Here is a 27,938-nt window from a genome sequence, read left to right on the forward strand (position 1 = left end):
TATTATTCGAAACTCTCTTCAGCTCAGTGAGTCTTCACTTAGCAACATGTTAGAATCACTGCGCAGTTTTAAAAGTTCCGATGCCTAGCTACACACAAGATCAATTAAATCAAGATCTCTGGGTGTGGAATTCAGGTATCACTATTTAGTCAATTCTTCCCAGGTGATTCTAATTGCAACCAAAGTTGCAAACCCTGCTTTTCAGCGGCTAAGCAACATTCTTGCGACCTTCCCAAGATGGCGGCCACCGAGCGCTTCCGCCTTTACGTGAGCCGGCAAGGGGCGGGCTTTCCAGATGCGCATGCGTGTAGTGTCTGTTCGCCCTCTGCTCCCTCCTCCTTTTTCCCCCTCCTCCATTTTGTTCGCGGACGCTGGGGACGGTGGGAGCAGATCCATTTCCGGGTTGGCAAAAGGGGCGGCGGCGGCGAGAAGGGGAGCTTGCCGCGGGGCAAGCAGGACGGGACAGAGCCAGAGCCGAGGTGGCGGAGGAGTCGCTCCCAGAGCCGTTGCGGCCAGGTCGGGAAGAGTGGGTGCAGGGAGGGTGGGTCCGTCGTTGAAATGACCTGCGGATCTGAATGGGCGGGCGAGCCGGGGGAGGGGGGACTGGGGCGGGGCTGTAGGGGAGAGGGGACTTTGGAGGAGGGGCCTGTGGGAGAGAGGGGTCCTGGGGGCGGGACCTAAGGGGAGGGGGATTGGAGGCTGAGTCTAAAGAACCTGGAGAAGAGGGGGCGTGGGGAATCTAAGTAGGGAGGAGTGGTCGGGAATCGGTGTGGGGCAAGCGCTAACTGTGAGATGCGAAGAAAGGCTGTTGAGAGACAGGAAATAAGGGATCCTGAAGGGTTGGGCGAGGTGAGTAAGACGGCGACTGGGGTGAGGAACGAGGTAACCGTGCGCAAAAAGGGAGATGGGGAGGGAGGACCTGTTGGGAACAGGTAATTAACAGGATGCTCCGGATGAGGAGGCCGCTGTGATATTTGGGGATTGATGAGTGAAAACCAATGGTTATGGGGTAACTGAGGAAATTGCTTATATTAGAGGGAATCTGAGAACGTTAGTTGGGAAGGAATCAATCGAGTTTAAGGTTGAATTGCTACATGTTGAGGTTCGCAAGGGAGCGCGATCTGCAGTTGAGGGTTCAGGTTGGAATGATGTGAAGTCTTAATTCTGGCATCCCCCACCTCCCTAGGATCCTTCCTTTTCACGCTGTTATCTTTGCCCTGTGTTTGTTTCTAAATGACTTACTGCATGTTTTAGGTGACTTTTTTTCCTTCTACAAATCAGAAGAGAACCTCAGGGAATAAGGACGGTTCTAGCTCTCCTGTGGATTTACTAAGTAACTTGGAGGCAGATCATTTTTTGTCTCTTTTTTTTACCCCCATTGGAGATGTTGGTTTGATCCCTCTCTGCCTCTAAAAGATTGTCTTAAGCAAATGGGATCTTTAAAGTGGTTGCAAAGAAGTAATTCCTGAAAATGACTGAGATACTGATATTTAGAAGATAAATATCGTTCCCAGTTCCTTCCCAGTTTCTTCTTCTCAATCTTGTCCATTTTTTTGTGCCTTGTGCCTGGGAAGAGTTGGTTTGGATTTGATACATGTCCAATTTTTAAACTTTTCTTAAGGTCAACTTTTAGTAGCCAGAAATTTCATATTGTGTTACACTGTTGTATTGGCTGTGGTCAAGACGAAGATGGGGAAGTTAGAATTGGAAATGAAAGAGGTTGGTTGATGGAGAGAACTGATGGAGAATGTGGGAGAATGCAGTATTTTATTTTCTAGCTACCAGAGTATTTTACTTTTGACAAACACTTGCTTCATGAACTCTTTGAGAATTCACTAAAAAATAGTTTTAGGTAATTGAGCCTTTTGCTTTGGTTCAGTCACTTCAGTCCTTTTAGCCAGCTGTTGGGGACCAGTGTGCTCATGGACAATTTTGGCTTCTTTATTCTTCATCCTTTAACGTCTTGACTTGTTCTAGGTTTTCCTTTGGGTGTAATACTCTATAAACACTTAGTGCATAGGCGAACTTGTTTAGCTTAGACGTGTTCCTGAAAGTCTTGGCATTTCTGAAGTCTGACGTGAATTTGCTTAAGAGGGGGCAGTTTCTAACTCTGCTTCACACTTGGTATCAGAGTAGTGTTTATCTTAGTTGGTACTGATTAGCTAGGTGATGTCAGCACAGAGATGAAATGCAGGGGAAAGTGGAAGGTGTTGAGAACTGTGGGGTTTTCAGGTTTTACTGATGGCTTTTAAGAAGGGAAGAGATGAGTTCTATTCCTTTTGGTGGATGTTCTTTCTTCTTAGGCTCTTTGATAGAAACTTTTTATTAAAAAATTATGTATTTGTTATTTTATTTTTGGCTGCACATGGGCTTTCTGTAGGTGCTGCGAGCAGAGGCTGCTTTCTAGTTGCAGAGCGAGGGCTTCTCATTCTGGAGGCTCCTCTTTTGGTGGCCTCTAGGTCATGTGGGCTCCAATAGTTTCAGCTCTTCGGCTTAGTTTGGCGCAGGGTCTTAGTTGCCCCGTGGCATGTGAAATCTTCCCGGACCAGGGATTGAACCCGTGTTTCCTGCATTGCACGGTGGATTGGAGAGTAATCTGGTGAACTTGAATCTGTGTTCCTTTTGCTCTGAATTAATTCTGAAAATCACAGGCTGCTGGTTCAGGTTGTTTCAGCAACCCGACCCCAGGAAGAACTGCAGGTATGAAGTACATATGGATGGTCCCCGACTAACCATGGTTTGACTTAGAGTTTTCAACTTCACAGTGGTGTGTAAGCGATATGCATTCAGTAGAAGCTGTACTTTGAATGTTTAATTTTGATCTTTTCCTGAGCTATCGATACTTGGCTCTCTTATGATGCTGGGCAGAGACAGACAGCCGCAGCTCGCAGTCAGCCGGTATACACTTACAACCATCCTGTGCCCATACGACTGTTCTGTTTTTCATTTTTAGTACAGTATTCAGTAAATGACATGAGCTATTCAGTCAGTTCAGTTCAGTTGGTCAGTAGTGTCCAGCTCTTTGCGACCCCATGGACTGCAGCACACCAGGCTTCCCTGTCCATCACCAACTCCGGGAGCTTGCTCACACTCATGTCCATCCAGTCAGTGATGCCTTCTAACCATCTCTGTTGTCCCCTTCTCCTCCTGCCCTCAATCTCAGCATCAGGGGCTTTTCTAATGAGTCAGTTCTTCCCATCAGGCAGCCAGAGTATTGGAGCTTCATCATCACTCCTTCCAATGAATATTCAGAATTGATTTCCTTTAAGATTGACTGGTTTGATCTCCTTGCAGTCCAAGGGACTCTCAAGAATCTTCTCCAGCACCACAATTCAAAAGCATCAGTTCTTCGGTGCTCAGCTTTCTTTATAGTCCTCAACTCACACATCCATACGTGACTACTGGGAAAACCAGGGCTATTGGCGGTACTTTTATTTTAAAATAAGCTTTGCGTTAGATGATTTTGCCCAACTGTAGGCTAATGTAAGTGTTCTAAGCATGTTTAAAGTAGGCTAGGCTAAGCTATGATGTCCTATAGGTTAGGTGTATTAAATGTATTTTTGACTTAATGGTACTTTCAGTTTGTGATGGGCTTATCAGGATGTAACCTATCTGTACACTTATTTGAGGGTAAAAACTTGCTTATATTTTGCTGTCATTTCAACTTACAGTGTGTCTTTTTGCTTTGTTTTTAAGAAGGTTTGGAAATAAGTTGTGGAGGCTCTGGGCAGACTTAGTGTAGCCTGCTTCTTTCACGTAATGGTTTTCCATTTTTCCTATTCTGCCATGTGTTTCTGTTGCTCTGCTGGAGCCAGTCCCAAGTGGAAAACAGCAAATTGCACATTTTCCCCCTCCTTTTTAGTCTCTGGCGGACGTCTTGTCTGTGTCACAGTTTGATACCACCAAATTGAAAGAATTCTTGACTGCTTCAGATGGGGAGGGTGACAGAAGCTGAGCTGGGTTTCCTGGGTCAGAGAATGGACTCTGTCAAAGCAGAGAATAGTTGCAGAAACACAAACCGGGACCTTGAAGCTGTGGCTAACATTTTGGCAACATGTTTCCCGGTGCCAAATAACTTCTTTTCTTCCTGAGTGTGATTGTTGATCTCCTTCTCAAAGTAGGCTCTTGTTGCTACTGTTCTGCACACAGCTCCCGCGCAGAAGTTGGCAGAGTTCCGGTTGACTGTCTCTTGGGGGATGTGGCCTGGATTAGAGTAGATGGGGTGTTCCATGTCAAAGTGAGGTTCATTGGCAGATCCTGAGAGCCTCTCTGCAAGGAAATGGAGGCGGTACTCTTTACTGAATGTTCTTACACTCCTTTATGTTCCTTCTAAATTCAAATCTGTTTCTTATTCATCTGGTGATTAAATGCAGAATCATTGCCTTTGCCTAGCTTTCAAAGTCCAAGGCGTTGAGGGGAAGAGAGTGTTTCCGACTTTTTTTTCACCTCACTCTCATTCCCAAGCCTTTGAGCCTAGGGAGCCACAGATTAAACTCAGGAGCACTTTTTGGTGGTATTATCAAAGGGTATTTAAAGATACTGGATAGAGCTTTATGGAGAAAAGCAATGTTGGTAGGGAAAGAAGGCATTTGCTAATATCTGTGTCAGTCTTAGCTGTCTTAAGATTTTGGCTGATGCCTGTGGAGGCAAATAGGTCCTCAGATAGGGAAGCCAGGAATTGGCTTCTCACTTGCCATTTAAGCTTGGCAAAGTTGTAATAATTTAGTATGACCATCCTAAATACTTAATTCTACTTAGTAAACGCTTTTTTCAGTGTGTTCTGCCTAGTGGGTACACTTTTGTTTTCCAGGAGATGATTATTTGAAGATAACTGTGTCTCCATTAGGTCTTGGGATGGATTATGAAGATCATTTCTCGCAGTATATGACAGTGGCCCTGTAACATTGGAGAGAACCTCAAAACAAATCTTGGCGGCGCTGGATTCACCTTTCTTCTCCTTCATTAGCCCAGAGGATTCTGTTCCTGATATGCAGGTTCAGATCCAGAGGTTTTGACCCTGGTCCAGGGCTTTGATTGTGGTAACAAATATGATTATTGGAGTTGTATTTAATCTAGTCTCAGGTCTTTCTTTCCTGAAGAGTGTCTTGAAGTGTGGCAAATCTGTATAAACAGGGAACACAGGTAGATTTCCTTCCCATTAAAAAAAGTTGGGGGGGGGGGGGTCTGTGCCGGGTGTTTGTTGCTGCGCGCGGGCGTTCTCCACTTGCCGCAAGCGGGGGCTGCTCTTTGTGGCGGTGCACGGGCCTTTCATTGCAGTGGCTTCTCTTGTGGAGCACAGGCTCTAGAGCGTGGGCCCAGTAGTTGCGGCTCCTCGGGGGTTCTGGAGCAGGCTCTTTAGTTGTGGTGCGAGGGCTTGTTCTGCAGCATGTGGAGTCTTCCCAGACCACGGAGTTAATCCTTGTCCCCTGAATTGGTAGGCAGATTCCTGTCCACTGTACCACCAGGGATGTCCTCCTCCCCATTTAATAATTGGTTTTCAAAAATGTTTTAGCTTCTTAAACTTCATGGATTTATATTAAGCTCCATTTAGACTGAGGCCCCTGAGTGAAAGCAATTTGTTTTTAGTTGGTATTTATAATAATATTTCTATACAAATTCATCAGCCTGCTCTCTGTGCTCATAGAAAACCTGAATCAAGTAGTCTCTTTCTTTTCCCCTCCCAATAAACCCTCTGACTGTGAAACAGTCTCCATATGTCCATATTGGAACATTTGGTTTTTTTTTAAAAAGGAGTTTTCTAAAGGGGTACAGTGTATTATGGGACATGCTGTCTGAGACGTGTGGAGAGTGAGTTTTCTTTCTTTCCACTTCTACCTTCCCAGTGCTCAGATGTAGGCAGGGTGTTTGTCATTAAAGATCCAGGTATGAGATTAATTTTTTTTTCCTTTTTGAGATTAATTTAAACTCTTGCTTTCACTATCTTACAAGGACAGGACTTTTAAGAAAATAACAGTACAAATATTATTTTCTTAAATAGATAATATATTCACGTGGCCCAGAATTTGAAAGGGTAAAAAAAATGGTATGCATTGAGCAGTCTACCCTCTGCCCTTGTCTACTCTTCGTTCTGGTTTGTCTTCCCAGAGTCAGCTAATATTATCAATTTCTTGAGATCCTTTTTTTCTTTTTTTAATCTTACTTATTTATTTTTGGCCGTGCTGGGTCTTTGTTGCTGTGTGTGGGCTTTTTCTTAGTTGCCGTGCTTGGAATTCATGTTACAGTGGTTTCTTTTATTGGGGAGAATGGCCTCTAGGATGCTGAGGCTTGAGTAGTTGTGGTGCATGAACTTAGTTGTCCAGAGGCATGTGGGATCTTCCCAGACCAGGGATGGAACCCATATTCCTTGCATTCGCAGGCAGATTCTTAACCCACTGGACTACAGGTAAGTCCTCTTGACATCCTTTCCAGAGATAATGTGTACAAAGTAAATATATATGTGTCTTGCATTTTTTTTTTTTTTTGTCTTGCATTTTTTAAAATGAGTGCCACACACTAATTCTATCTACAGTTTTTAAAAAACTTATTTTGGCAATCAGTCATTCTATATGAGCAGTAAAGAGAGTAGCTCCTGCCCTAAACTGGTAGACATGTAATGTTTCCAGTCTTTTGCTGTTACAAACTATGCTCCAGAGAAAAACTATATATGTTTGGCCTTTTGCATGTGTGACCATTATCTGTAGGGTAAATTAGAATTGCTGAGGCTGCTTTTTTGGGGGCCCTGTTGTTCATTTCCTTGACAACTGTTGAGTTCCTACTGTGTGCCAAGCACTATGGTAGGTACTGGTGATGCAACAGTGAAAACAAAACTGATTCAGCCTTTGCACTCATGCGGTTATGGTCTAGTGGGGAAAACACCCATTAAACGGGTAATTAATTACTGTTTGCCAGCAGTACAGTGGAGATTGCAAATGGGAAATCTGACCCTAGTTCATTGAGAAGGCGGGTGGTCAGGGAAGGTCCCTGAGGAATTGACTTCTAAGGCTGAAACCTGAAGGATGAGGGGAGGAAATGGCAAAGCTGAAGGTCCTGAGGAGGGAAAGAACGTGGCCATGTGGAAGCTGAAGGGAGTCCCGGTGTGTCTGGACCTTAGGGAGTGAGAAGCAGAGATGAGGCAAGACTTCAGAGAGTGTGAGTTTTTAAAAAATACAGGTAAATGGTATAGCTCATTTTGAACTCAGCCTTTCCAGTAGAGACTTTTTTCTGTCACTTCTTTCCCCTGGGAGTAGTTTACCGTTGTTGATGCTGAAACCATCAATATCATAAAGATATTGGTACAGCGGAACATGTTTTCCAAAAAATTTCCTGGATAAAGCCTGTTCTTTTTAGTCTTGATTTCTTTTAGATCCTGCTCATTAAACTCTTGTGGCTGGATTAGAACTTGAAATGTGGGGCTCTTGAGAACTGGTTTGGAGATTGTTGGGGAGCTGTTCTTAGATCATGGGGGATGATGGGCTTGTTAGTTTGCCAGACCTGCTTATTTAAGAAACAAAAAACCTCTTCACCTCTGGGGATTATTGACTGTTTTTTCGGTAAGCCTCATGCGCTGGAGAGAGAACACAGATGTTCTTCTTGTGAACTACTGAAAATAATTTGTCATCTAGGCCGTATGTCTTAACATGGTGCATACATCTTACTGGACATGCAAAATGGATCAGTAGCTCAGGGCCATTATAACTCTGAATATATGAAACCATTTTTTATCTGCGGTATCTGCAGTATATTTTATATTGACTTTTGTTCAGGAATCACAGTACTCTTCGTCAAAGCCCAGGTGGTCCTGTTTTGATTTAGTACTTACTTGTGTAATTGGATCAGCTTGCCCTGTTTTCATAGCTCAAAGTAGACTCCTGATTTCGCAGACCATCACTAGTGATCTCAGAATGAAAATGTGCAGATTTTTCTAGCATTTCAGCAAGGAGCATCTGTGTATCTGATGGCTTAAGGGTATTAGTGTGAGAGAAGAAACTCTTCTGCAGTGAAAGTCACAGCTTCTGTGGTGAGTTGGGACTTAATATATTATCTTTGAAATGAGGCATGACACTTCTCTCCATGTGAAGTCTGGATCAACGTTTTATGGAGCAGCTGCTTAAATTTTCTTTCAGGCCTTTTCTTAATGGAGACTGTCATCACTGATTTTCTTCCTCTGACTGTTCTCTGTATATGTTTTCTACTTTAATATTTCTGCTGTGCAAATGATGGAACGCACATAGAAGCCAAGTGCTAGTCCTATGAGATGGCCAGCCTCGAGTGAGAAGAGCTGGTTTTTGTCATCAGTGACTAGATTTCAGCCCACCTGATAAATCTTTTAATTTCATTAACAATTTCTTAGAACTTGTAAAGATATTTTGACAGCAGATGTTGGTTATTTTTGTTTTTCAGTTAGTTGCATTAAATTGAGAACAAGACCTGAAAAGGGGACTAAGTAATTGGTTTTAAGATTTATCCCTCTATTTTTGTGCTTACTTTTGCAATTAAATTTTGCTTATGAGTTCTCATAGTGGCCTGAAAGTTCCTCACGTATTTGACTTGTGATGGTGTGAGCGCTGGGTGGTGAACCTTGTTTGGTTACGCCCAGGCTGTGGCAGAGATTCAGGTCACATTAGGCAGCCTGCTTCATTGCAGTTGAGCCTGAGACATGAGTTATTTTGGTTTGTTTGGGATTTTCTACTTTCTTTAACTGCATTGGTAGCAGATCCAATGTTGACCTTTCTTGGGAAATTTTGATATTCTGAAGCTTGGTTTTGTTGTACCGTGTTAGATTTTTTGGTTTTAGTAGTTAAATTTAAAATTAAAATAGTCAGAATATGTAAAGAGTCAAATAGTACTGTAAGTCTTACAGTACTTAAAGAGCTGCTCCATTTCTCCTCACTTCTCCTCTGAATGCTTTTAATATTTTTAATAATTTAATAATACTTTTAGTATTTTTTCCGATGTATATTCATGTTTCTACATAGTATTCTTACACTGTTACATCTTGATTTTTCCACTCTTAGATATTATCTATTGAGTTTTTGCTGTGGACACTTGAGTTTTGCATTCTTATGCTGCTATTCATGCACAACCCTTCCTGCTCTCTGCCTTATATATATATATATATATCACGATCTTGATTAAATCAATATTCTATATGTTTTGGTATCATATATCAGGATTCAAGTAGAAAAACCAACCATTCTTGGTATTTCACAGATTATCAAATCATTGAAAGGCCAGGGGAGCATAGGTCAGGGGAAGCCACTTGCAGGGCTTGAAAGAAACTGCAGTCATTAATAATCCTGACTGCCTTAAACACCAAAGCAGCCAATTTACAGAATATTGAAAACTGCTGCAAACCACATGTCTGTCATCTGTCTGAGCACCTGCTCATTGTTCCTGGAGGATCAATAATGGCATCCACCTTCCTTCTATCTTCTAGATCTTGAGTGAATGCTATGTGTTGGTAGAATTTAAACCACAACCCAGTGACAGGGGATTCTAGGAAAAGTAGTTCCCAGACCTCCAGCCTCCCTTCTCTCCTGTGAGTCCAGAAGGGAGTAGAGGTGAGTGTTATCAAAAGAAGAGAAAAAAGTAGCATCCAATATAATGACTGTGTACTATGATTATATTTCCTTCTTTATATATATATTTTTCCTTAAGTATTATGTTTGTCTTTTTTTCCTGTCTTATTTCCTTCTTCTTGCTTGATTTACAAAGTATCAGTCGTTAATTCATCCCTAACCTCGGATGGAAGTATCTCTTCTCAGCACATTTAAACATGTTAGTGGAGTCGAAGAGACTTTATGAAAAAGATCTATAGGATGGGTGCATTTTTTGAGGGCTTGCCTGTCTGAATCATCTCTTTTCTACCTTCATGCTGGTTGATAGTTTGACTATAAAATACTTTGTTGGGGGTCATATTTCTTTGGAAATTTTAAAATTTTAAACCTTGCTTTGTGATTTTCTAACTTGCGATAATAATAGTATGAAGTTTGATGCTATTCAATTCTAGATTCTTTGTATAGGATATGTTTTTTCCTCTGAAAGGTTTTAGGGTCTTGTCTTTACCTGCCTCCTGCATTGGAGGGTGGATTCTTAACCACTGGACCACCAGGCTAGTCCTATTTAGGGTCTTGTCCTTATCCTTGGTATTCTGAAATGCAGTGATGTGCCTTGGGGTGGATATTAGAATTCATCATGCTTGGGAGTTCCCTGGTGGTCCAGTGGTTAGGATTCCATGTTTCTGCTAGTGGGGGCCCAGCTTTGATCCCTGCTTGGGGAACTAAGATCCCACAAGCTGTACAGTGTGGCCAGGGGAAAAAAAATTCATCATGCTTGAGATTCAGTGGGCCATTTCAGTCTGCAGCTTATTTCCATCTACTTCCCTGGTGGCTCAGATGGTAAAGAATCTGCCTGCAGTGTGGGAAGTCTGGGTTCGATCCCTGAGTCGGGAAGATCCTCTGGAGAAGGGAATGGCAACCCACTCCAGCATTCTTGCCTGGAGAATTCCATGGACAGAGGAGCCTGGCAGGCTATAGTCTATAGGTTCGCAAAGAGTCAGACCTGACTGAGCGACTTAACACTTTTACCCTTTCCATCTGTCAAGTTTTCTTATATTATCATCTCTTATAATGTATTCTCTCTCTGATAATTATTTCTCTCCTCCCTACTTCTCGGAACCCCTGTTATCCAGATGGTGAAACTCCTAGACTAGCCCTCAATTTTTTTCCCTTGTGAATTTTTTCCCCCTCATTCAATTTTCAGACAGCCTTAGTTTTTTCTTCCAGCTCTTGTATTTTAAATATTTACTATCAATTTTTTTTAGTTTCCAAGAAATTTTCTCCAAATTTTAAAAAATTTAATTGGAGGATAATTGCTTTACAGTATTGTGTTGCTCTCTGCCAAACATCAGCATGAGTCAGCCATAGGTATACATGTCTCAGAATTTTATGTATAAATATTTTTGCATGTTGTCAGGAATTGTTTTGCTTATTTACTTTGCTTCCTGTCTTTCACATGAGAGGCTTTCTTGAAACGTCTAATAATTCTTGGCTATCTGTTCATTTTTAGGGATGAGGCACTAAAAAGCTGAGTGCGGATCCCTGGCTCATCAAGCGGCAGGCACCATTTTAGGGTGAATTGGCACTGGTCACTTTCCTCAGAGAGAACTGCTACGGTTTTCTGCCTGGAGAGTGTCAGCCCAGCAGCAGGTGTTTTTGGAGCCGAGTGGGAGAAGAGAGCTGGGGATGGGGAGAGGTCTCATTATTGAGTACACTTAGACTCGCTTCATCCCCATTTGTTCTCAGTTCAGTACAGCTGCCCTTAGCTATCACTGGTCCCTTGGTTCAGAGGCCCTCTGGCTCAGCTTCTCTCATCTTTTTTTTTTTTTTACAGAGCTAGCTTCTCTCATCTTTTACCAGGCAGTGTTGGGGCGGGGACACAGGGGATAGAAGAATCTTACTTCTTACACAAACTTTTTGTCCTTGTTTTGTTTTTCTTTTTATTTTAATTGGAGGACAGTTGCTCTACAATATTTTGTTGGCCTCTGCCACACATCAGCATGAATTAGCCACAGGTACGTTATACAGACTTTCAACCAATTCTCTCTTAGCCCCTCCTACACCCCTTTCTGCAGAGGTACTGGATGCCTCCAGTTTCTGAGCCTTTTCTGAGATTCTGTGGTAGAAATCTGCTTGCTTCTAGGCACTTGGTTTTTTCCTTTCTGTGAAGTTATTTATCACTAGTGCATCTGCTGTCCAGCTTCCAAAATTTTGTTGATACCTCTCTTTATGTTGTTGTCTTGTTTCCCATTTTCTTTCTTTTTTTCTTAATTTATGCCTTAAACTTTTTTTTCCTGATTTTAGTAGGTCTGGATTAGGGCCCAGAAATCTGTGTGTGTGTGTGTGTGTGTGTTTATTAAACATGCCCTAGGATGTGTTTTTTCTTCAGGCAAGTTTGGAAGCTCTGTTTTAGAAGGACCTTCTAAACCATTTATTGCTATCCTGAGTTGCTTTTGTATTCTGACTGTGTTTTAGTCTGTCTAGCTTTGGTCTGGATTTCTAAATTAGAATGTGTCCTTCATCTGATTAACTCCTCTCTTCTGTAGTTAAATGCTGGCAAATGGTAATAACTTTGGCCTTGTGTGACTCCATTTTTTTTTAGCCAACATTTCTAAACCCACTGGTTCCTGGGATGTGTGGGTGGGGAGGAAATATTAGTTATGAACATTGAGCTACTCTGCATCATTTCACTGTCCAAATCCAGGAATCTGTTTTTTGTTAGGTTTTTTTTTTTTTTGAAATGGAAAATTGACTCAGGCTTTAAAAACAGATTTACTAGTTATCTGTCTTAGATTTATGCAGCATCATTTTTGGAGATGTTAAAGTACTGTGATTTGAAGTTTGTTCTTAATTTTGACAGTATGAGAGGGCACATTCTCTTCTTTTTGTGTTATAGATCCTTAGGCCTTACAAGGAAAAACTTGCATCTTTTACTATCAGTATGTAAAGCATCTGGAAATGATGGGTTTGCAGCTGCTTTTTGGTTGCGGTTATTCACTTGGAGATCAGGGGCCAAATGAGTACCTATCTTAATGAGGTTGTAGATAGAGGCCTAGTACCGTAGTTCCCAGATACGGGAAGTCTGTGGCTCTTAGTAGCTAAATGCAGCCTGAGGAAGCCATGTCAGCTCTGACATAGATTTACGTTCTAAGATGAACAGCTCTATTGAAACAGCTCTAATAGATTTTTACAAATTTCATTGAAACAGTTTTGGTGAACAAAGTCACAAAAACAGTATGAAATCTAAAGTATTACTGTCTTGGAAATTCCCCGGTGGCCTAGTGGTTAGGATTCTGGGCTTTCACTGCCATGGCCTAGGTTCAGCCCCTGGTCAGGAAACTGAGATCTCACAAGTCACATGGCCAAAAATATATATATATATATAATAAAAATAAAGCTTTGTCTCATTGATTATTGATCATTGGCTGTGGGTTTGTTTATTTTTAAAGTATTTACTTATTTATTAGGCTGTTTCAGGTGTTGGTTGCGGCGCTCCGGCTTTCTCTGGGTGTGGCACATGGGCCTGAGAGTGTGGACTCAGTGGTTGCTGTGTGCGGGCTTAGTTGCTCTGAGGCATGTGGGATCTTAGTTCTCTAACCAGGGATCAAACCTGAATCCCCTGTATTGGAGGGCAGATTCTTAACCACTGGACCACGAGGGAAGTCCCACTGGCTGTGTTTTAAAGCACTACAGCACCCTGAACTATAACTGATTTACTGCAATTGACTGTTTTCTATGTATGTTCCCCCACCCTCCCAATGGGTTTCCCAGGTGGCTCTGTGGTAAACAATCTGCCCGACAGTGCAGGAGATGCAAGAGATGAGGGTTTGATCCCTTGATCGGGAAGATCCCCTGCAGAAGGGAGTGGCTACCCATTCCCGTCTTCTTGCCTGGAGAATTCCATGGACAGAGGAGCCTGGTGGGCTACAATCCATGGGGTTTCAAAAGAATCTGACATGACTTAGCGACCAAAACTACAACAACCCTCCCAGTGCTTCATTGCTTTCAGAATAGTAGGATTTTCTCTTAGCTTTGAGGGGTGTGGTGGGGGCTGGGGATGTTTGGTAAGGTCGTTTCTTACCATCTCTGTTTATGATGATTTCCAGGCATTGTAGTTATAGTTGCTCTTATATTAGTTGTCTCTAGCCATCTTTTTAATGAAGCCATTCTTCACAACTGGTTATTTAATTGAACAAAAGAGTAGACTTCTCATTGATTTGTGGTCCTTTTAGATGAGAGGACTTGGTTGCTGGGTTTCCCTGTATCTGGGAATCATATATAACCTGTGGAACCTGATATTTACAACATTCAAGTAGTCTATGCATATGTAGGCTTCTGAGTTTATGTTTTTCAGGCTTTTGAAAAATAACTTGGGACAAGAGGAAAGAGTCTTATTAGCGGAAAAAGCTACATTTTGGGATGTATAATTATATTCTTATTAGAAAAATTCTATTTGAAAGATTTTCATCATAAGTTGTGTATTTTTCTTCTGCCTTCCTGGTGGCTCAGTGGGTGAAGAATCTGTCCGAAATGCAGGAGACACAGGAGACACAGGTTTGATCCCTGAGTTGGAAAGATCCCCTGGAGGAGGAAATGGCAACCCATCCAGTATTCTTGCCTGAGAAATCCCGTGGACAGAGGAGCCTGGCAGGCTATAGCCCATGCAGTCACAAAGAGCTGGACATGACTAGGCGACTAAACACACACACATGTGTGCGCACTTCTGCCTCCATCCTTTTTTCTTCCAGGATTGTGTGCTGCTTGTGTAACAGTGAAAAATAATTGAAGTAAAGAGGTTTTTTTTAAACTACTTGTTGGATCAGTCAGGTTTGCTGCATAGTTAAATTTCCTTGATGGAAAATGCCTGCCATTGGAAAGATGATGTTTTTTTCCTTCATGGAGTAACTTTGGAATTTTAATTACTTCCATGGCCATACATGATAAAAATCTGTTTCACCAGAGGTTTGACTGAATTGAATTTCAAGGGAGAGGGAGCACCTTTTCTATTTAGAGAAGAGGGCTATAGATTACTTTCAGATTATATAAAGCTTTTGGAGGAGGGGAGGGTGGTGAAAGATGTAGAACAAGAAAGTTACTCTAGTCTGTTTCCTTGTGTTTTAGAGAAACCAAAATTGCTTTAGTGGAAACTCTATGGTCTTCTGTCGTAGAACACATGGAGGCGTGTTCATAGTTCTCTGTTGATGTCAGTTCTTGCGAAATTAGAGGAACCTGTTTGACTCCTGCTGTTAGTCTTCGGCAGTGGCATGCGGATCCTCTCAGGGAGCTCCTGGCTCTTCTCCATGTGGGGTTCTGTGGCTTGGGAACTGGATGTCTGTGTGCCACTGTGGTGAAGAGCTCATGCCTCCCCAGACTGCTGCTTTTCAGGTGCAAGGCTGAAGGGTAGGTGGGTGGGTAAGCAACTTCCCAGCAGGGAACTTTTAACCCTGGAAGGCTTCTGGTTAGTACCTAGGTCCCTAGCTGTGCTCAAGTCAAAGAGAGGTGAGGTACAGTCTGTGGGGTTAATGCATGAGATAACTGGTGGAGCTTGTTTACTTTGGATGTGAAGCTATTGGTTTGTTTAGACTTCTTTGGTATAATAGGCATATTGGATGGAGGAGGATACTACTTTTTAAAATTTTTATTTATTTGTTTTGGTTGAGCTAGGTCTTCATTGCTTTCTCTGGTTGCGGCAAGCAGGAGTTACTCTCTAGTTGTGGTGTGTGAGCTTTTCCTTGCGGTGGCTTCTCTTGTCGTGGCGCACAGGCTCGAGGTGTGTGGGCTCAGTAGTTGTGGCTCGTGGGCTTAGTTGCCCCGTGGCGTGTGGGGTCTTCCCGGATCAGGGATTGAACTTGTGTCCCCCGCATTGGCAGGTGGAGTCCCATCCACTGTACACCAGGGAAGTCCAGAGAAGGATACTACTATTGGATTTGGAGGATGGCTTCTTATTTATTTATTTTTAATTGGAGGATATGGAGCATGGCTTATAAAGGCCTCAGATTTTATCTCCTACCATTCTTCTCACCCTGTTCTAGTTACCTTGGCATTTAGTTCTCTGACACATCAAATTCATTTCCGTCTCCTTGATGTTTGTTAATTCTTTTTGGAAGATACTTTCCCCAGATGTTCCTGGGGCTTGGCTGCTCATGGAGAGCCAGGCTCTGAGAGCCAAGCCCCCAGCCCTGCCCCTCCCCATCTAACAGAACACTGTACCCTGCTGCTACACTCCCCTTTTGGTTCTCTTTTTTCCTTTCTTTCTATCGCTGATGTATTTGTTTCCTTGTTTCGTTCCTCTAGAATGTAAGGTCCATGATTGTAAAAAATTGTCTTGTTAAGCCACTGGAACAGAGTTTATCAATCTCAGCATTATTCACGTTTCTGGACTGGATAATTCTTTGTGGGAGGCTTAGTTGCCCCATGGCACATGGGATCTTCCTGGACCAGAGATCGAACCTGTGTCCTCTGCACTGGCAGGAAGATTCAGAGCCACCAGGGGAGCCTTAATAGGATATTAAAGAATCAAACACGTATTTAAGAAGGGTGAGGTAGGGACTTCCCTGGTGGTCCAGTGGTTAAGACTTTATACTTCCAATGAAGAGGGCACAGTTTCAATCCCTGGTCAGGGAATGAAGATTCTACATGCTATGCTGTGTGGCCAAAAATTAAATAAATAAATTATTTTCTTGTTAACATCTTTTTTTTTTTTTCTTGTTAACATCTTAAATTCCTACCCATATGACTGAGTCTTGTAAGGTAGAACTAAGGCCCTTGAGGCTTTCCTGAGGGAGATAGCCTACTTAAAAAATGTTCAGGGTCATTTTTTTCCCCCCTGTGAGATTTTGTCGGGTACTTTGGTACAAAAACTGTAATTTACTGTGTAATCAAAGTTGAGATCAAAGGAAAGTACTGTTACTTGAGGTCTCTCAGCATGAAAGTGGATGGCATTAAGATTTAGATTTTTAAAAATTATTTTTTCTTTTTAAAATAACTTGTAATTGAAACCTGTTTTATAACAGTAGAATACCTTTTGAATAAAGGCCTCAAATTATAGTGGAAACTACAATATCTCTTAGATCATTTTAAATATATGAAAAAAGCAACTAAATTGGATTCTTCATTTATTAAATGTAAAAGGCAGCAGTCATTGTCTTTGTCCTCAGGAGGTTTCCTGCTCCTAAAATGTATGAATATTTGAAAATTGAATAGAAAAACAAATTTTGTCTTTTGAGGAATAGAAGAAAGCACTTTTTAAAAAGTGCATTGCTTGAGTTTTATAGAGACTTATCTCTGAATTCTGAGATAAAGTTGACATTAAGAAGACTTAAAATAGTGCTCTCTGGTCTTTATTTCAAAGAAACTGACTCCTGAGGATGTATAAAGCTTATTTTATCATGGTTTTTAAGATGGAAGGGATTAAGAAAGGAATGAGAATTTTTCTGAAAATCAGGGACTCTGGAAAACAGATGGTGAGGTTTATAATTTGAATTTAATAGACAGAAAGGAAAGACTTAATTCTGTGATGAACTTTTTTCTTTTTTGTTTAACTTCACGAGTGTTAAATTCTTAAAAATGTGATAGACAGTGATTCCAGAAGACCTAAATTTGTCCTCATTAAACAACGTTAGTCACTGAAGTTTGTCTTTTTGTAAAGCTTTATGATTGTTTTTGTTTCATTTGTTCTTAACTGAAAGCACTTCTCAAAGCAGACCTTCTGCACTGGGTTAGTGCTTGTAGTATCCATCTTGAATTGGTTTGGATAACACTTCTTTGGGGAATCTTCAGGGAAAGGAAAGTTGTGTTAATTTAAATTTGTATAAATTGGTCTGCTCTGGGAAATGCAGAGATCTAGTTATATTCTATCACTAAGATGGGAATTTGGAGTGAGTTAAGTTTTTATTTAGGAAAAGTAATGGAAGATTGCTAAACCCAACCAGCTTGCAGTCGAGATTTGTTTCATAGTGATGAGTGAGGTAGAAAGGGATGTGGAGACCTGAGTTTGAGAGTTTCCTCCTGAGTGATCATGGGGGTTGCCCTTAGCTCAGTCGGTCTGCCTCTTACCCTAGTGTGTACACAGACCCCTGCTCCTCGAACTTCAGAGTTCTCACCTGTAAAATGGGAGTGATAATACTCTACTACAGGGCATCATTGTATATTCCGTGTCCCTGACAGGAGGGTGACATGCCTGCAGTCTCTGTGGAGGCAGCAGAGAGGCTGAGAGCCACTGCTGGTAGTCAGCACTAAAGACAGTCACTTGATAAAAGTGTGTGTGTGTGTATGCGCGCACTCCATGGCTTGCATGATCTCAGTTTCCTGACCAGAAATTGAATCCGGGTCATGGCAGTGAAAGCCCAGAATCCTAACCACTAGGCCATCAGGGAACTCCCAAAAGTGATTTTTTTGAGGGACCTATTTTGAAATTGGAGTTTGAATTGAGCCTATTTTAAAAAGGCATCTTTAACTGTGTAATGTATTGGTCTCTTGCAGTGGGTGACTTTAAAAAAAGGTTTGCCTTGTTAGAGAATTACTGTTTTGCCTAATAAATGACACTCACTATCAGATTTAAGGTTCCCTTCAGGTCATTTCTTACTTTGTAGCACGTAGGTTGGATCAGCTTGTGGGTCTGGGAAGAATTAGGGACTTGTCTGAATCTCTTTTCCAGGTCATTCTAGAAGACAGTTTCAACCGTGGCAATGGCCAAAGTAGGTAAAACGGGAAGCCCAGAAAAGGCAGAAACTGAGGTGACTGGAATTAGTTGACAATGTTTGTTTCTGAATGGACTATAATTTTCCCTATTGCTAGGCTGCTGGCTATAAGCCGGCTATGGGGACCTGAGTGGAATGGTCATAGTGAACCCAGAGAATTCAATAGAAGAAAGTTTACTTTTTCTTCTCCATATGTTTCTTTCATTTTAACAACCCCCACACTCTGTGATAGATGTTCTGCTTATGAGCATTTACTATTTTGACCAAGTTTTCAAGCCTAGTATGTTAGATTCCTGGGAAAGGAAAACTAGACTTAGCTTTGAAACCAGAAACGAGAAGGTAGTTCCCTTAGAGGAGAGTCAGCTGGCTTGTTCTTTGAAGTGAATTCCGACACTACTCCCAGTGGGATCCACCGAGCCAGAGTAGTGTCCAGGTTTTTGTGGTTGGAGCAAAAAGTTCTGTTGGGCAGACAACCTTTAGTGGCATTACACTGGGAGGAGTTGGGATTTTGAAGACATTCACAGTCATGTTTTTAATCAAATTTTACTTACCTACAAAGGTTCTTGGTTTTATAGAACCTCTGGAATATTTGCCTTTTTATCATTCTCAGGGCATTGGGAAAAGTGTTTTTAAGTGTTCTTTATTCACAGAAAGATTTTGTTCACTCCTGTAAAGAGTTTAGAATGAAACCTCTGCAATTCCTTGGCTTTGACTTTTAGGGGTTCAAGAAGTGAGATTTCCTTGGGGTGACTTTTTGGAGGTATTGTTCTTGAGTTTTGTTTTTATCTTTGCCCCCTACTTCAGTGTCTTAGGGAAAGAGTCCCCTGGCTTTAGTTTCATTTGTGAAATGAGGAACACTTAAACAGGGAGACAGCCGTATAGTTTCTGAGTTTTAAGTGTTCAGCCACTGATAATGGGTTAAATTTGCACATAGTATTTATGCTCATATCAGATTCCAGTGATATGACTATATCAGGGGTCAGTAAACTTTGGCCCATGAGTCAGATCTGGTCCATGATCTGTTTTATATGGCACAATGACTTAAGAACATTTTTTTACATTTTCAAAATGTAAAGATCAAGAGAATGAGAAGACAAGCCACAGAATAAGAGAAAATATTTGCAAAAGGTACAGCTGATAAAAGACCATTAGCTAAAATATATAAAGAACTCTTAAAACTCAACAATAAGAAAACAATCCAATTAAAAAGTGGGCAAAAGACCTGAACAGGCATTTCACCAAAGAAGATATATAGATGGCGAGTCAGCATTTGAAAAGATTCCAACTTCACATGTCATTTGGGAATTGCAAATTAAAACAACAGGACTACACACCTATTAGGATGACCAAAATTAAAATTAAAAGGTGTCACAAGGATATGGAACAATAGGAACTCTTACCCGTTGCTTGTGAGAATTGCAAATTGATACAGCCACTGAGGAAGATATTTTGGCAGTTTATTACAAAACATACCCTTACCATATGATCCATCAGTCATACTCCTTGATATTTACCAAAATGAGTCAAAAACTTATGTCCTCACAAAAGCCTGCAAAAGGATGTTTATATCAGCATTATTCATAATTGCTAAGACTTGGAAGCAACCCAGATGTTCTTTAGGAGGTGAATGGATAAAACAAACTGTGGTACATCCAGATAGTGGAATGTTACCCAGCGCTAAAAAGAAATGAGTTATTAAGCCGTGACAAGACATGGAGGAAAGTGAAATGCATATTATCAACTGAAAGAAGCCAATCTGAGAAAGGTACATGCTGTATGATTCCAACAACGTGACATTTCTGGAAAAGGCAAAACTATGGAGACATTAAAAAGCTCAGGTGTTGCCAGGGGTTCAAAGGACAGAGGCAGGGAGGGATGAATAGGCAAAGCATAAAACAATTTTTAGCACAGTGAGATGATTCTGTATGGTATTACATTGGTGCGTACGTGCATGCTGTGTAACTCAGTCATGTCCAACTCTACGACCCCGTGGGCTGTAGCCTGCTAGGCTCCCATGTCCGTGGAATTCCCCAGGCAAGAATACTGGAGTGGGTTGCCATGCCCTCCTCCAGAGGATCGTCCCGACTCAGGGATCGAACCTGTGTCTCTTACGTTTCCTGCATTGGCAGGTGGGTTCTTTACCACTAGCACCACCTGGAGAGTCCACTACATTGGTGGACAGTTGTCATTATTTGTTGTTCAGTCACTAAGCTTTGCTCAACTCAGTGACCCCATGAGCTGCAGAGTGCCAGGCTTCCCTGTCCTGCATGATATCCTGGAGCTTGCTCAAACTCGTGTCCATTGAATTGGTGATGCCATCCAGCCATCTCATCCTCTGTCACCCTCGTCTCCTCCTGCCCCCAATCTTTCCCAGCATCAGGGTCTTTTCCATTATCTATTTGTCCAAACCCATGAAACGTACAACCGCACGAGTGAACCCTGGGGCTTCCCTGGCAGTCCGGTGGCTAAGAGTCCTCCTTGCAGTGCAGGAGACGTGGGCTCACTCCCTGGTCCAGGAAGACCGCACACGCCTCTGGAGCAGCTGAGCCCAGGTGCCACAGCCGCTGAGCCTGTGCCCCAGGGCTGCAAGCCGCAGCTGCTGGAACCTGTGTGTCCGAGAACATTGCTTCTCGGCAATGTGAGAAGCCTGAGCACTGCAACTAGAGAAAGCCCACCCGAAACAGCGAAGACCCAGAGCAAAGCCAAAAATAACTCAGTAATTAAATTTAAAAAAGAGAATGAACCCTCATGTAAACTGTGGACTTTGGGCAATAATGAGGTCAGTGTAGGTTCATCAGTTATAACAGATATACCACAGCAGGATGGGGATAGTGGGGTACTGTATGTTTGGCTGGGGGGACAGGGGTTTTAGGGGAACTCAGTACTTTGCTCAATTTTGCTGTGAACCTAAAACAGCTGTTAAAAATGAAGTTTAGTAATGCAAAAGGCTGTCAAAGCAAAACAAAAGGATAATGTGCGACAAAGACCGTACACAGTTTACAGAGCCTAAAGTATTGTTTTTATCTGGCCTTTCATGGGAAAGCTTTACCGAGCCCAGGACTGTATCACGGTGCGTCTCGGAGACGAGTGCCTCGGTTCTCTGGTGTCATGCCCGGTCCTCTGGTCCTTCTGGTACTCATTGTCTCTCAGGGCGAAGTTGTTCTCTTGAATGTATTTCTGCTTCACTTGCAGGTATATGAGTGACCCAAAGCTGCAGATTAAAACGGAGAGAGAGCAGTGCCAGCTGCACGCAGGGCAAGGATGCCAATTCCTCCTCCTCCTCCACCACCCCCCGGTCCTCCTCCACCTCCCACTTTTCATCAGGTAGGTCGTCCTTCCACTCGGCTCTCTCAAAACCTGAACGCATATTTAGGGCTTCCTGGTGTAAGACATAATGTGGTGTGGGAAGATGAAGACTGCATAAGTAAAGTCCGTCTTCCTCAATTAGTTCTGATTCCTGAGACCTGAGATTCTTAGGACCATAATGGCTTGTCTTGGCTTTCCTATCCTGGTTCAGTCTAAGTGGAGATTTGAGCAGGTGGCATCAGTGTTTCTTCCCTGTTAAACTATTTGTGATATAAAGGTCGGGGTGTCCTCTCTCTGTGCCCCAAAAGAAGAAAGTGACTTAGCTAGCTAGTTTGTTTCAGTACTAGGACTAGAACTCAGGCCTGCCAACTTCTGTTTTTTTTTTCTTGTAAGTTTTGGGTTTTAGACATTTTGTTTGAGACTATGTGTGAATCCCCTTTTAAAACCTTGTTTATTTTTGGCTGTGCTGGCTCTTCATTGCTGCGTGGGCTTTTCTCTAGTTGCGGTGCTCAGGCTTCTCATTGAGGTGGCTTCTCCTGTGGAGCATGGGCTCTAGGCATGAGGGCTCAGTAGTTGTGGCACGTGAGCTCCGTGGTAGTGATTCTTGGGCTCTAGAGCACTGGCACGATAGTTATGGCGCATGGGCTTCATTGCTTAGAGGCATGTGGGATCTTCCTGGATCAGGATTGAACCCATGTTTCCTGCCTTGGCAGGCAGATTCTTTGCTAATGAGCCACCAGGGAAGCCCTGGATCCCCTTTTCGGATGAAATTTTATGTGGAAGACCAGTAAGTAAAGTAGGTAAAAGCAGAACTGCTCTTGATAGAGTAGAGTTCAAAGATCCACAGTTCTGCTTGGATCCCTGTAGCCTTTAGATTACTGCCCTGCATTGTTCTGTCTTAGTCATTCCCTCACAGCCTTTTCACTGGGGGCTTACTATGTGTCAGAGACTTGGCTGACTACAATTTAGAAAAGCCATGTAATTTTACTCTGTACTTTAATTTTCTCTATACTTTTAGTTTTCATTTTTAAAAAACATTTTTTTATTGTTTTTGGCTGTACCACTCAACTTGTGGGATCTTAGTTCCTTGCCCAGGGATTGACCTGTGCCCTCAGCAGTGAAGGTCCAAGAGTCCTAACCACAGTACTGCCAGGGAGTTCCCATATAAAAGCTTATATATTGCTTGACTCTCCACACGAATTTATTTAAAAATTAAAAGGGGAAATATGCAGATAAGCAAAAAGAAGCAGATAAAAATCATCTGTAATCCTGTTAACCTGAAATGAAACAGTTTCTGCTTTTAAGGGTCCCCAGTATAATGAGTGAGACAGAAAAGTCAACAGACAAAATCCATGCTATGCAGAGATAAATGGGGCCATAAGAAGAGCACCTCACCAGTGGTCGAAGGAGAGGAGGCTGCCACAAGAGAAGCTTCTGGGGGGAGATGATACTGAGCTGAATCTTGAAAGATGAGTAGAGTTTAGCCAGAAAAGGGGGGAAGGTAGGCACTTGAAGTTGCTTAACTGGCATCCTCCTCGTTGTTCTTTTCAGCTGAACTTTTAGATTACTTTCAGCTTTATGCTATTATAAACTGTTTTTTCCTGTTATTATCTTTGTGCACCGCTCCAATTATTTTCTTCAAGTTAATTTCTGGAAGTAGAACTCTTGTGCTAGACTTTTATTTTTTGGCTGCGCCTCATGGCATATGGGCTTCCTAGGTGGCTCAGTAGGTAAAGAATCCACCTGCAGTGCAGGGGACGCAGGAGGTTTGATCCCTGGGTCGGGAAGATCCCCTGGAGGAGGGTGTGGCAGCCCACTCCAGGGCTCTTGCCAGGAAAATCCCATCGACAGAGGAGCCAGGAGGACTACAGTCCATGGGGTCCCAAAGAGTTGGACATGACTGAAGCGACTGAGCACGCACACGTGGCATGCAGGATCTTAGTTCCATGGCCAGGGACCAGGCCTGTGCTCCCTGAAGTGGAAGCACAGAGTCCTAACCACTGGACCACCAGAGAAGTCCTGTGCTGGGCTTTAAAAGGTGTTTTAATGCACAGATTACTTCCTAGAAAAATCATACCAATCCATCTAACCACGTGTAGTAGAGAGAAAGCGTGCCTGTGTTCCTGAGCCTTGTGGCCACCACAGGGTAGGTGTTTGTTCTGTGCATCGAGCATCTTCAGTGTGCCCGGCACCAGACAGGCGGTGCCTTCACAAAGCTAACAGACTCTTTCTGTGATTTTAACCTTAGCCAGTATCATAGGTAGATAATAATGCTGCTTTACACTACCTTTTTTTAATTATTATAGTTGAAGCCTTTTTTTTTTTTCCTTTTCATATTTGCTGGCTTTTTTGACTTTCTTTACCCAGTATTGTTCATGTGTATGTGCTAAGTTGCTTCAGTCATGTCTGACTCTCTGCGATCCTGTCTATGGACTGTAGCCTGCCAGGCTCCTCTGTCCATGGGATTCTCCAGGCAAGCATACTGGAGTGGGTTGCCATTTCCTTCTCCAGGGGATCTTCCCGACCCAGAGATCAAACTCAAGTCTCCTGCATCTCCTGATTTGCGGGCAGATTCTTTATCTGCTGAGCCACCCGGGAAACCTCAGTACTGTTCATAATCTTTCTTGCTTATTATCCTATTGATTTCTGAGTCATCTTGTTTGTTAATGTTGTAGATTTAGAACACTACCTTTGTTTCTATCATATGTTACATTTGTCACTGATAATTTTTCCTTCCAGTATGTTATCTGCATATTATATTCCTAAGTGAATAATCTGTAATAAAGAAATCTGTTGATCTTTTCTTGTATTTTGGTTGTTTTGATAAGAAGTCCTTCCCTTTACCTATTTTTTTCCATATAGTACTTCTGTGGGTTTATTTTTTTTACACTTAAAATTTTTAATTCAGCCAGAGTAAAGCCCTAAGGTAGGTATTTAACTTATTATTTCTTTCTGAAAATTAGCCACTTGTTGGACTTCTCTGGCATTCCAGTGGTTAGGACTCTGAGCTTTCACTCCGGGGGGCTCAGGTTTGAGCCCTAGCCAGGGAATTAAGATCCTACATGCCCCATGGTGCATCCCCCCAGAAAATTAACCACTTGTTTTTAACACCTTGATTTACTAGTCTATCCTTTATGCACTGAACTATACTTTTATTATTTCTTATATAGATCTGGGCCTGCTTATGGAGTGTCTGTTTTGTTCCATTAATCTAGGTGTCTGTCCTTATGTTCTTACTATAGTTGGTCATAGGAATATTTCAAGATTTGAATGAGATAATGAAAGTAATGTGCTTATTATTATTAGCACAGTGCTTCTGGTATAGTAGGCACTCCATAAATGTTTGCATTGATGATGATGATATAGTACAGATAAAGCATCTGACACAAGCCTAGCACATAGGTCCTCTGTTAGTATTGGTGCAGGCCTCCTATCAGAAGCCTCTAAATAGGAGGGAGAGCTATACTGTTCACTGAAGGGACAGCATGAGAAAAGGGTGAGAGAAGGATGGTAATGGACTATTGTTTGGCACATGTACCTTATCAGGCTAGACAGGCATGGCATGGAGTCCAGTTTGCCGAAGACATTTATCCTGAACTTGTAATGAAGAGGATATTGAGGGTGAACTTTTGTTTCCCTCTTCCTTCAGGCAAACACCGAGCCGCCCAAGCTGAGTAGAGATGAGCAGCGGGGTCGAGGTGCCCTCTTACAGGACATCTGCAAGGGCACTAAGCTGAAGAAGGTGACCAACATTAATGATCGGAGCGCTCCCATCCTTGAGAGTGAGTCTAAGCTTCGTCGCCTTGTGAACCGTTGGGATCCCAGGGTTGACTTGGAGAGTCGGCCTGGCTGTCATTTTTTATTGCTGGGTCTTGGGTGGGAGTTTTGTGTTAGGGTGTTCTGTGACTGTCTTCTCATCTGTACCTTTGAACGCCTTAGAAATTTCTTTTTGATCTTTGAGAAAGATTTTCGGGGTCTTAAGCCTCCCGTCTCTTACTATGTCTCATGCTTGTTAGGGCACATCCTTGGCTTTTCTCTGAGGAAAACCACCACAGTCCTGAAAACTGATACGCTAAAGCCAGTAATGCTTTTATAATTGCTGCAAGTGTTCTTGCTGAAGGGCCTCTGGGGAGCTGGCTCACACCTGGGTCCCAGAGCCATCAGCCCCTGATCATCTGCGACTTGGAGAGGAGAGCTTAGAAAACCCTCTTCATCCTGGTTACCCCTCTGCCCTAAATAAAGGAAGATTGGCTTCTTGTTCCTTCTTTCATCACAGCCCAAAGTTTCATCCCCATGCCTACTTGAAGCTGTGGAGCAGAGAGGCCCACATTCTATTTCAGTGGAAGGACAAAAGCAGTGGCGGGTTTGCAAATTAAAGCCCAGGGGGAAGGACAGGTTTCTCCTTAGGATTGACTTGGTCACCAGCTCAGAGCACACATGAAATGACAATCCTAATGGTGTGCTTTCCAGAACCCAAAGGAGGCAGTGGTGGTTACGGTTCTGGAGCAGTTGCCCTCCAGGCCAAGGGAGGTCTCTTCCAAGGAGGAGTGCCAAAGCTGCGCCCTGTGGGAGCCAAGGACAGTTCAGGTATGTGGCAAGGACTTCCTTAGGGTATTTCCCAAGTGCGTTCATTTTTGACTGATCCCAAGCGGGACCTCTGGAAATCAGGAGTATGGTAGAGGTGTGACAAAGGGGAGTGGGAGCAGGGGGGGGAGTGACAGAGTAGAATAAAGCAGAAGCTGAGGGATAAGTGCGGTCGACTTGCAGCAGTAGTATTTGTTAATGGACCCTGAGCCTGAAACCAGGTTAAAACCCAGAACCGTTCCTGCTGCCATGCAGGTTGCACCGAGGAGGCGGGGTGACGTGGAGATAACTCACCACCGTGCGCCGGGCTCTGTTGACCTGGTGCTTTCTGCTGTAATTGTAGAGAACCTGGCTGGTAAACCGGCCCTCCAAGTCCCCAGTTCCCGAGCTGCTGCCCCGAGGCCTCCAGGGACCACAGCCAGCGGGCGTCCTCAAGATGACACAGACAGCAGCCGGGCCTCACTCCCGGAGCTGCCCCGGACGCAGAGACCCTCGTTACCGGACCTCTCTCGGCCCAATCCCACCAGCAGTACGGGGATGAAGCACAGCTCCTCCGCCCCTCCTCCGCCTCCCCCGGGGCGGCGTGCCAACGCCCCCCCCACACCCCTGCCTATACACGGCAGCAAGGCCGCGGCCTACAACAGAGAGAAACCCCTGCCGCCCACGCCCGGACAGAGGCTTCACCCGGCTCGAGAGGGACCTTCCGCTCCACCCCCAGTCAAGCCGCCTCCTTCCCCTGTGAATGTCAGATCGGGACCAAGTGGCCAGTCTCTGGCGCCGCCTCCGCCGCCTTACCGCCAGCCTCCTGGGGTCCCCAACGGACCCTCCAGTCCCACGAATGAGTCAGCCCCCGAGCTGCCACAGAGACACAATTCTTTGCATAGGAAGACTCCAGGGCCTGCCAGAGGCCTGGCGCCTCCTCCACCCACCTCAGCCTCCCCCTCTTCACAGAGTAATAGGCCACCTCCCCCAACCCGTGACCCTCCCAGCCGGGGAGCAGGTAAGTGCCTGGAAGCTCCTTGTGTTTCCTCTCATACCGTCACCCTTCTCCCCAAAGCTCTTCTTCAGGGACTGAAGTGAATACTCATTTGACAGGTTTATTGAGTGCCTTTTTACACGTCAGATTCTGTTGTTAGGGAAACAGCAGTAAGTAAAAAAAAGACAAAAAATCCTGTTCTGAACACTGAGGAAAAAAGTTAATAGAGAAAAAAAAAATTATATATATATATATATATGTATGTATGTATGTATAAAGAAAACAAGCAAAAAATATATAAACACATAGTATATAGATGCTTTAGAGAAATACGAAGCAGAGAAAGGGGATGGGATATACTGGAGTGGGGATGAGGAAATACTTAAATTGCAAGGATGAGGGTAAAAGTAGGGTCAGGGAAGGCCTTACTGGTAAAGTGACAGTTTGGCAAAGACCTGAAGAAACCGAGGGAATGCACTAAGCAGGCATTGAGAGCAGCAGATGCAAAGGCCCTGAGACTGGGGGCAGCAGGGAGACTGTTGTGGCAAGACCAGGATAGGTGAGGGGACAAGCGGCAGGATGTGGAGGTCAGAAAGCTAGACTCCATGAAAGAGTAGCCGAGGACTTTGTGAAGACTTCAGGTTTTACTCCGTGTGAGATGGGCAGCCACTGGGTTGGGGGGAGGATTGGAACATGGAAGTGGCATTGATCTACCTTTTGAAAAGGTCACTGGATCCTGTGTTGAGAAAGACCACAGGAGGACAGAGGGGCCAAAGGAAAGCACTTCGGAGGCTAGGGCAGTGAACTGGGTGTATG

The 27,938-nt window shown here is 43.3% G+C and overlaps 1 protein-coding gene across 3 annotated transcripts in view; it reads left to right on the forward strand.

Moving 5' to 3' along the window:
- The first annotated feature begins 349 nt into the window (after positions 1-349).
- Positions 350-27,938, forward strand: part of WIPF2 (WAS/WASL interacting protein family member 2) — a 39,672-nt gene continuing 12,083 nt past the window's right edge. Inside the window, exons 1-5 of one of the 3 annotated variants that reach the window (XM_043904473.1) lie at positions 350-516; positions 21,449-21,580; positions 25,212-25,344; positions 26,033-26,149; positions 26,490-27,146. In XM_043904473.1, coding sequence (XP_043760408.1) covers positions 21,518-21,580; positions 25,212-25,344; positions 26,033-26,149; positions 26,490-27,146 — 970 coding nt within the window. In that variant the 5' untranslated portion in view covers positions 350-516; positions 21,449-21,517. Of the gene's footprint in view, positions 517-698; positions 850-9,436; positions 9,561-21,448; positions 21,581-25,211; positions 25,345-26,032; positions 26,150-26,489; positions 27,147-27,938 lie in introns of those variants that run through there. The other 2 variants (XM_043904474.1, XM_043904472.1) reach the window with 2 other exon arrangements.

This window comes from Cervus elaphus, chromosome 5, assembly GCF_910594005.1.
Source record: "Cervus elaphus chromosome 5, mCerEla1.1, whole genome shotgun sequence".
Lineage (NCBI taxonomy): Eukaryota > Metazoa > Chordata > Mammalia > Artiodactyla > Cervidae > Cervus > Cervus elaphus.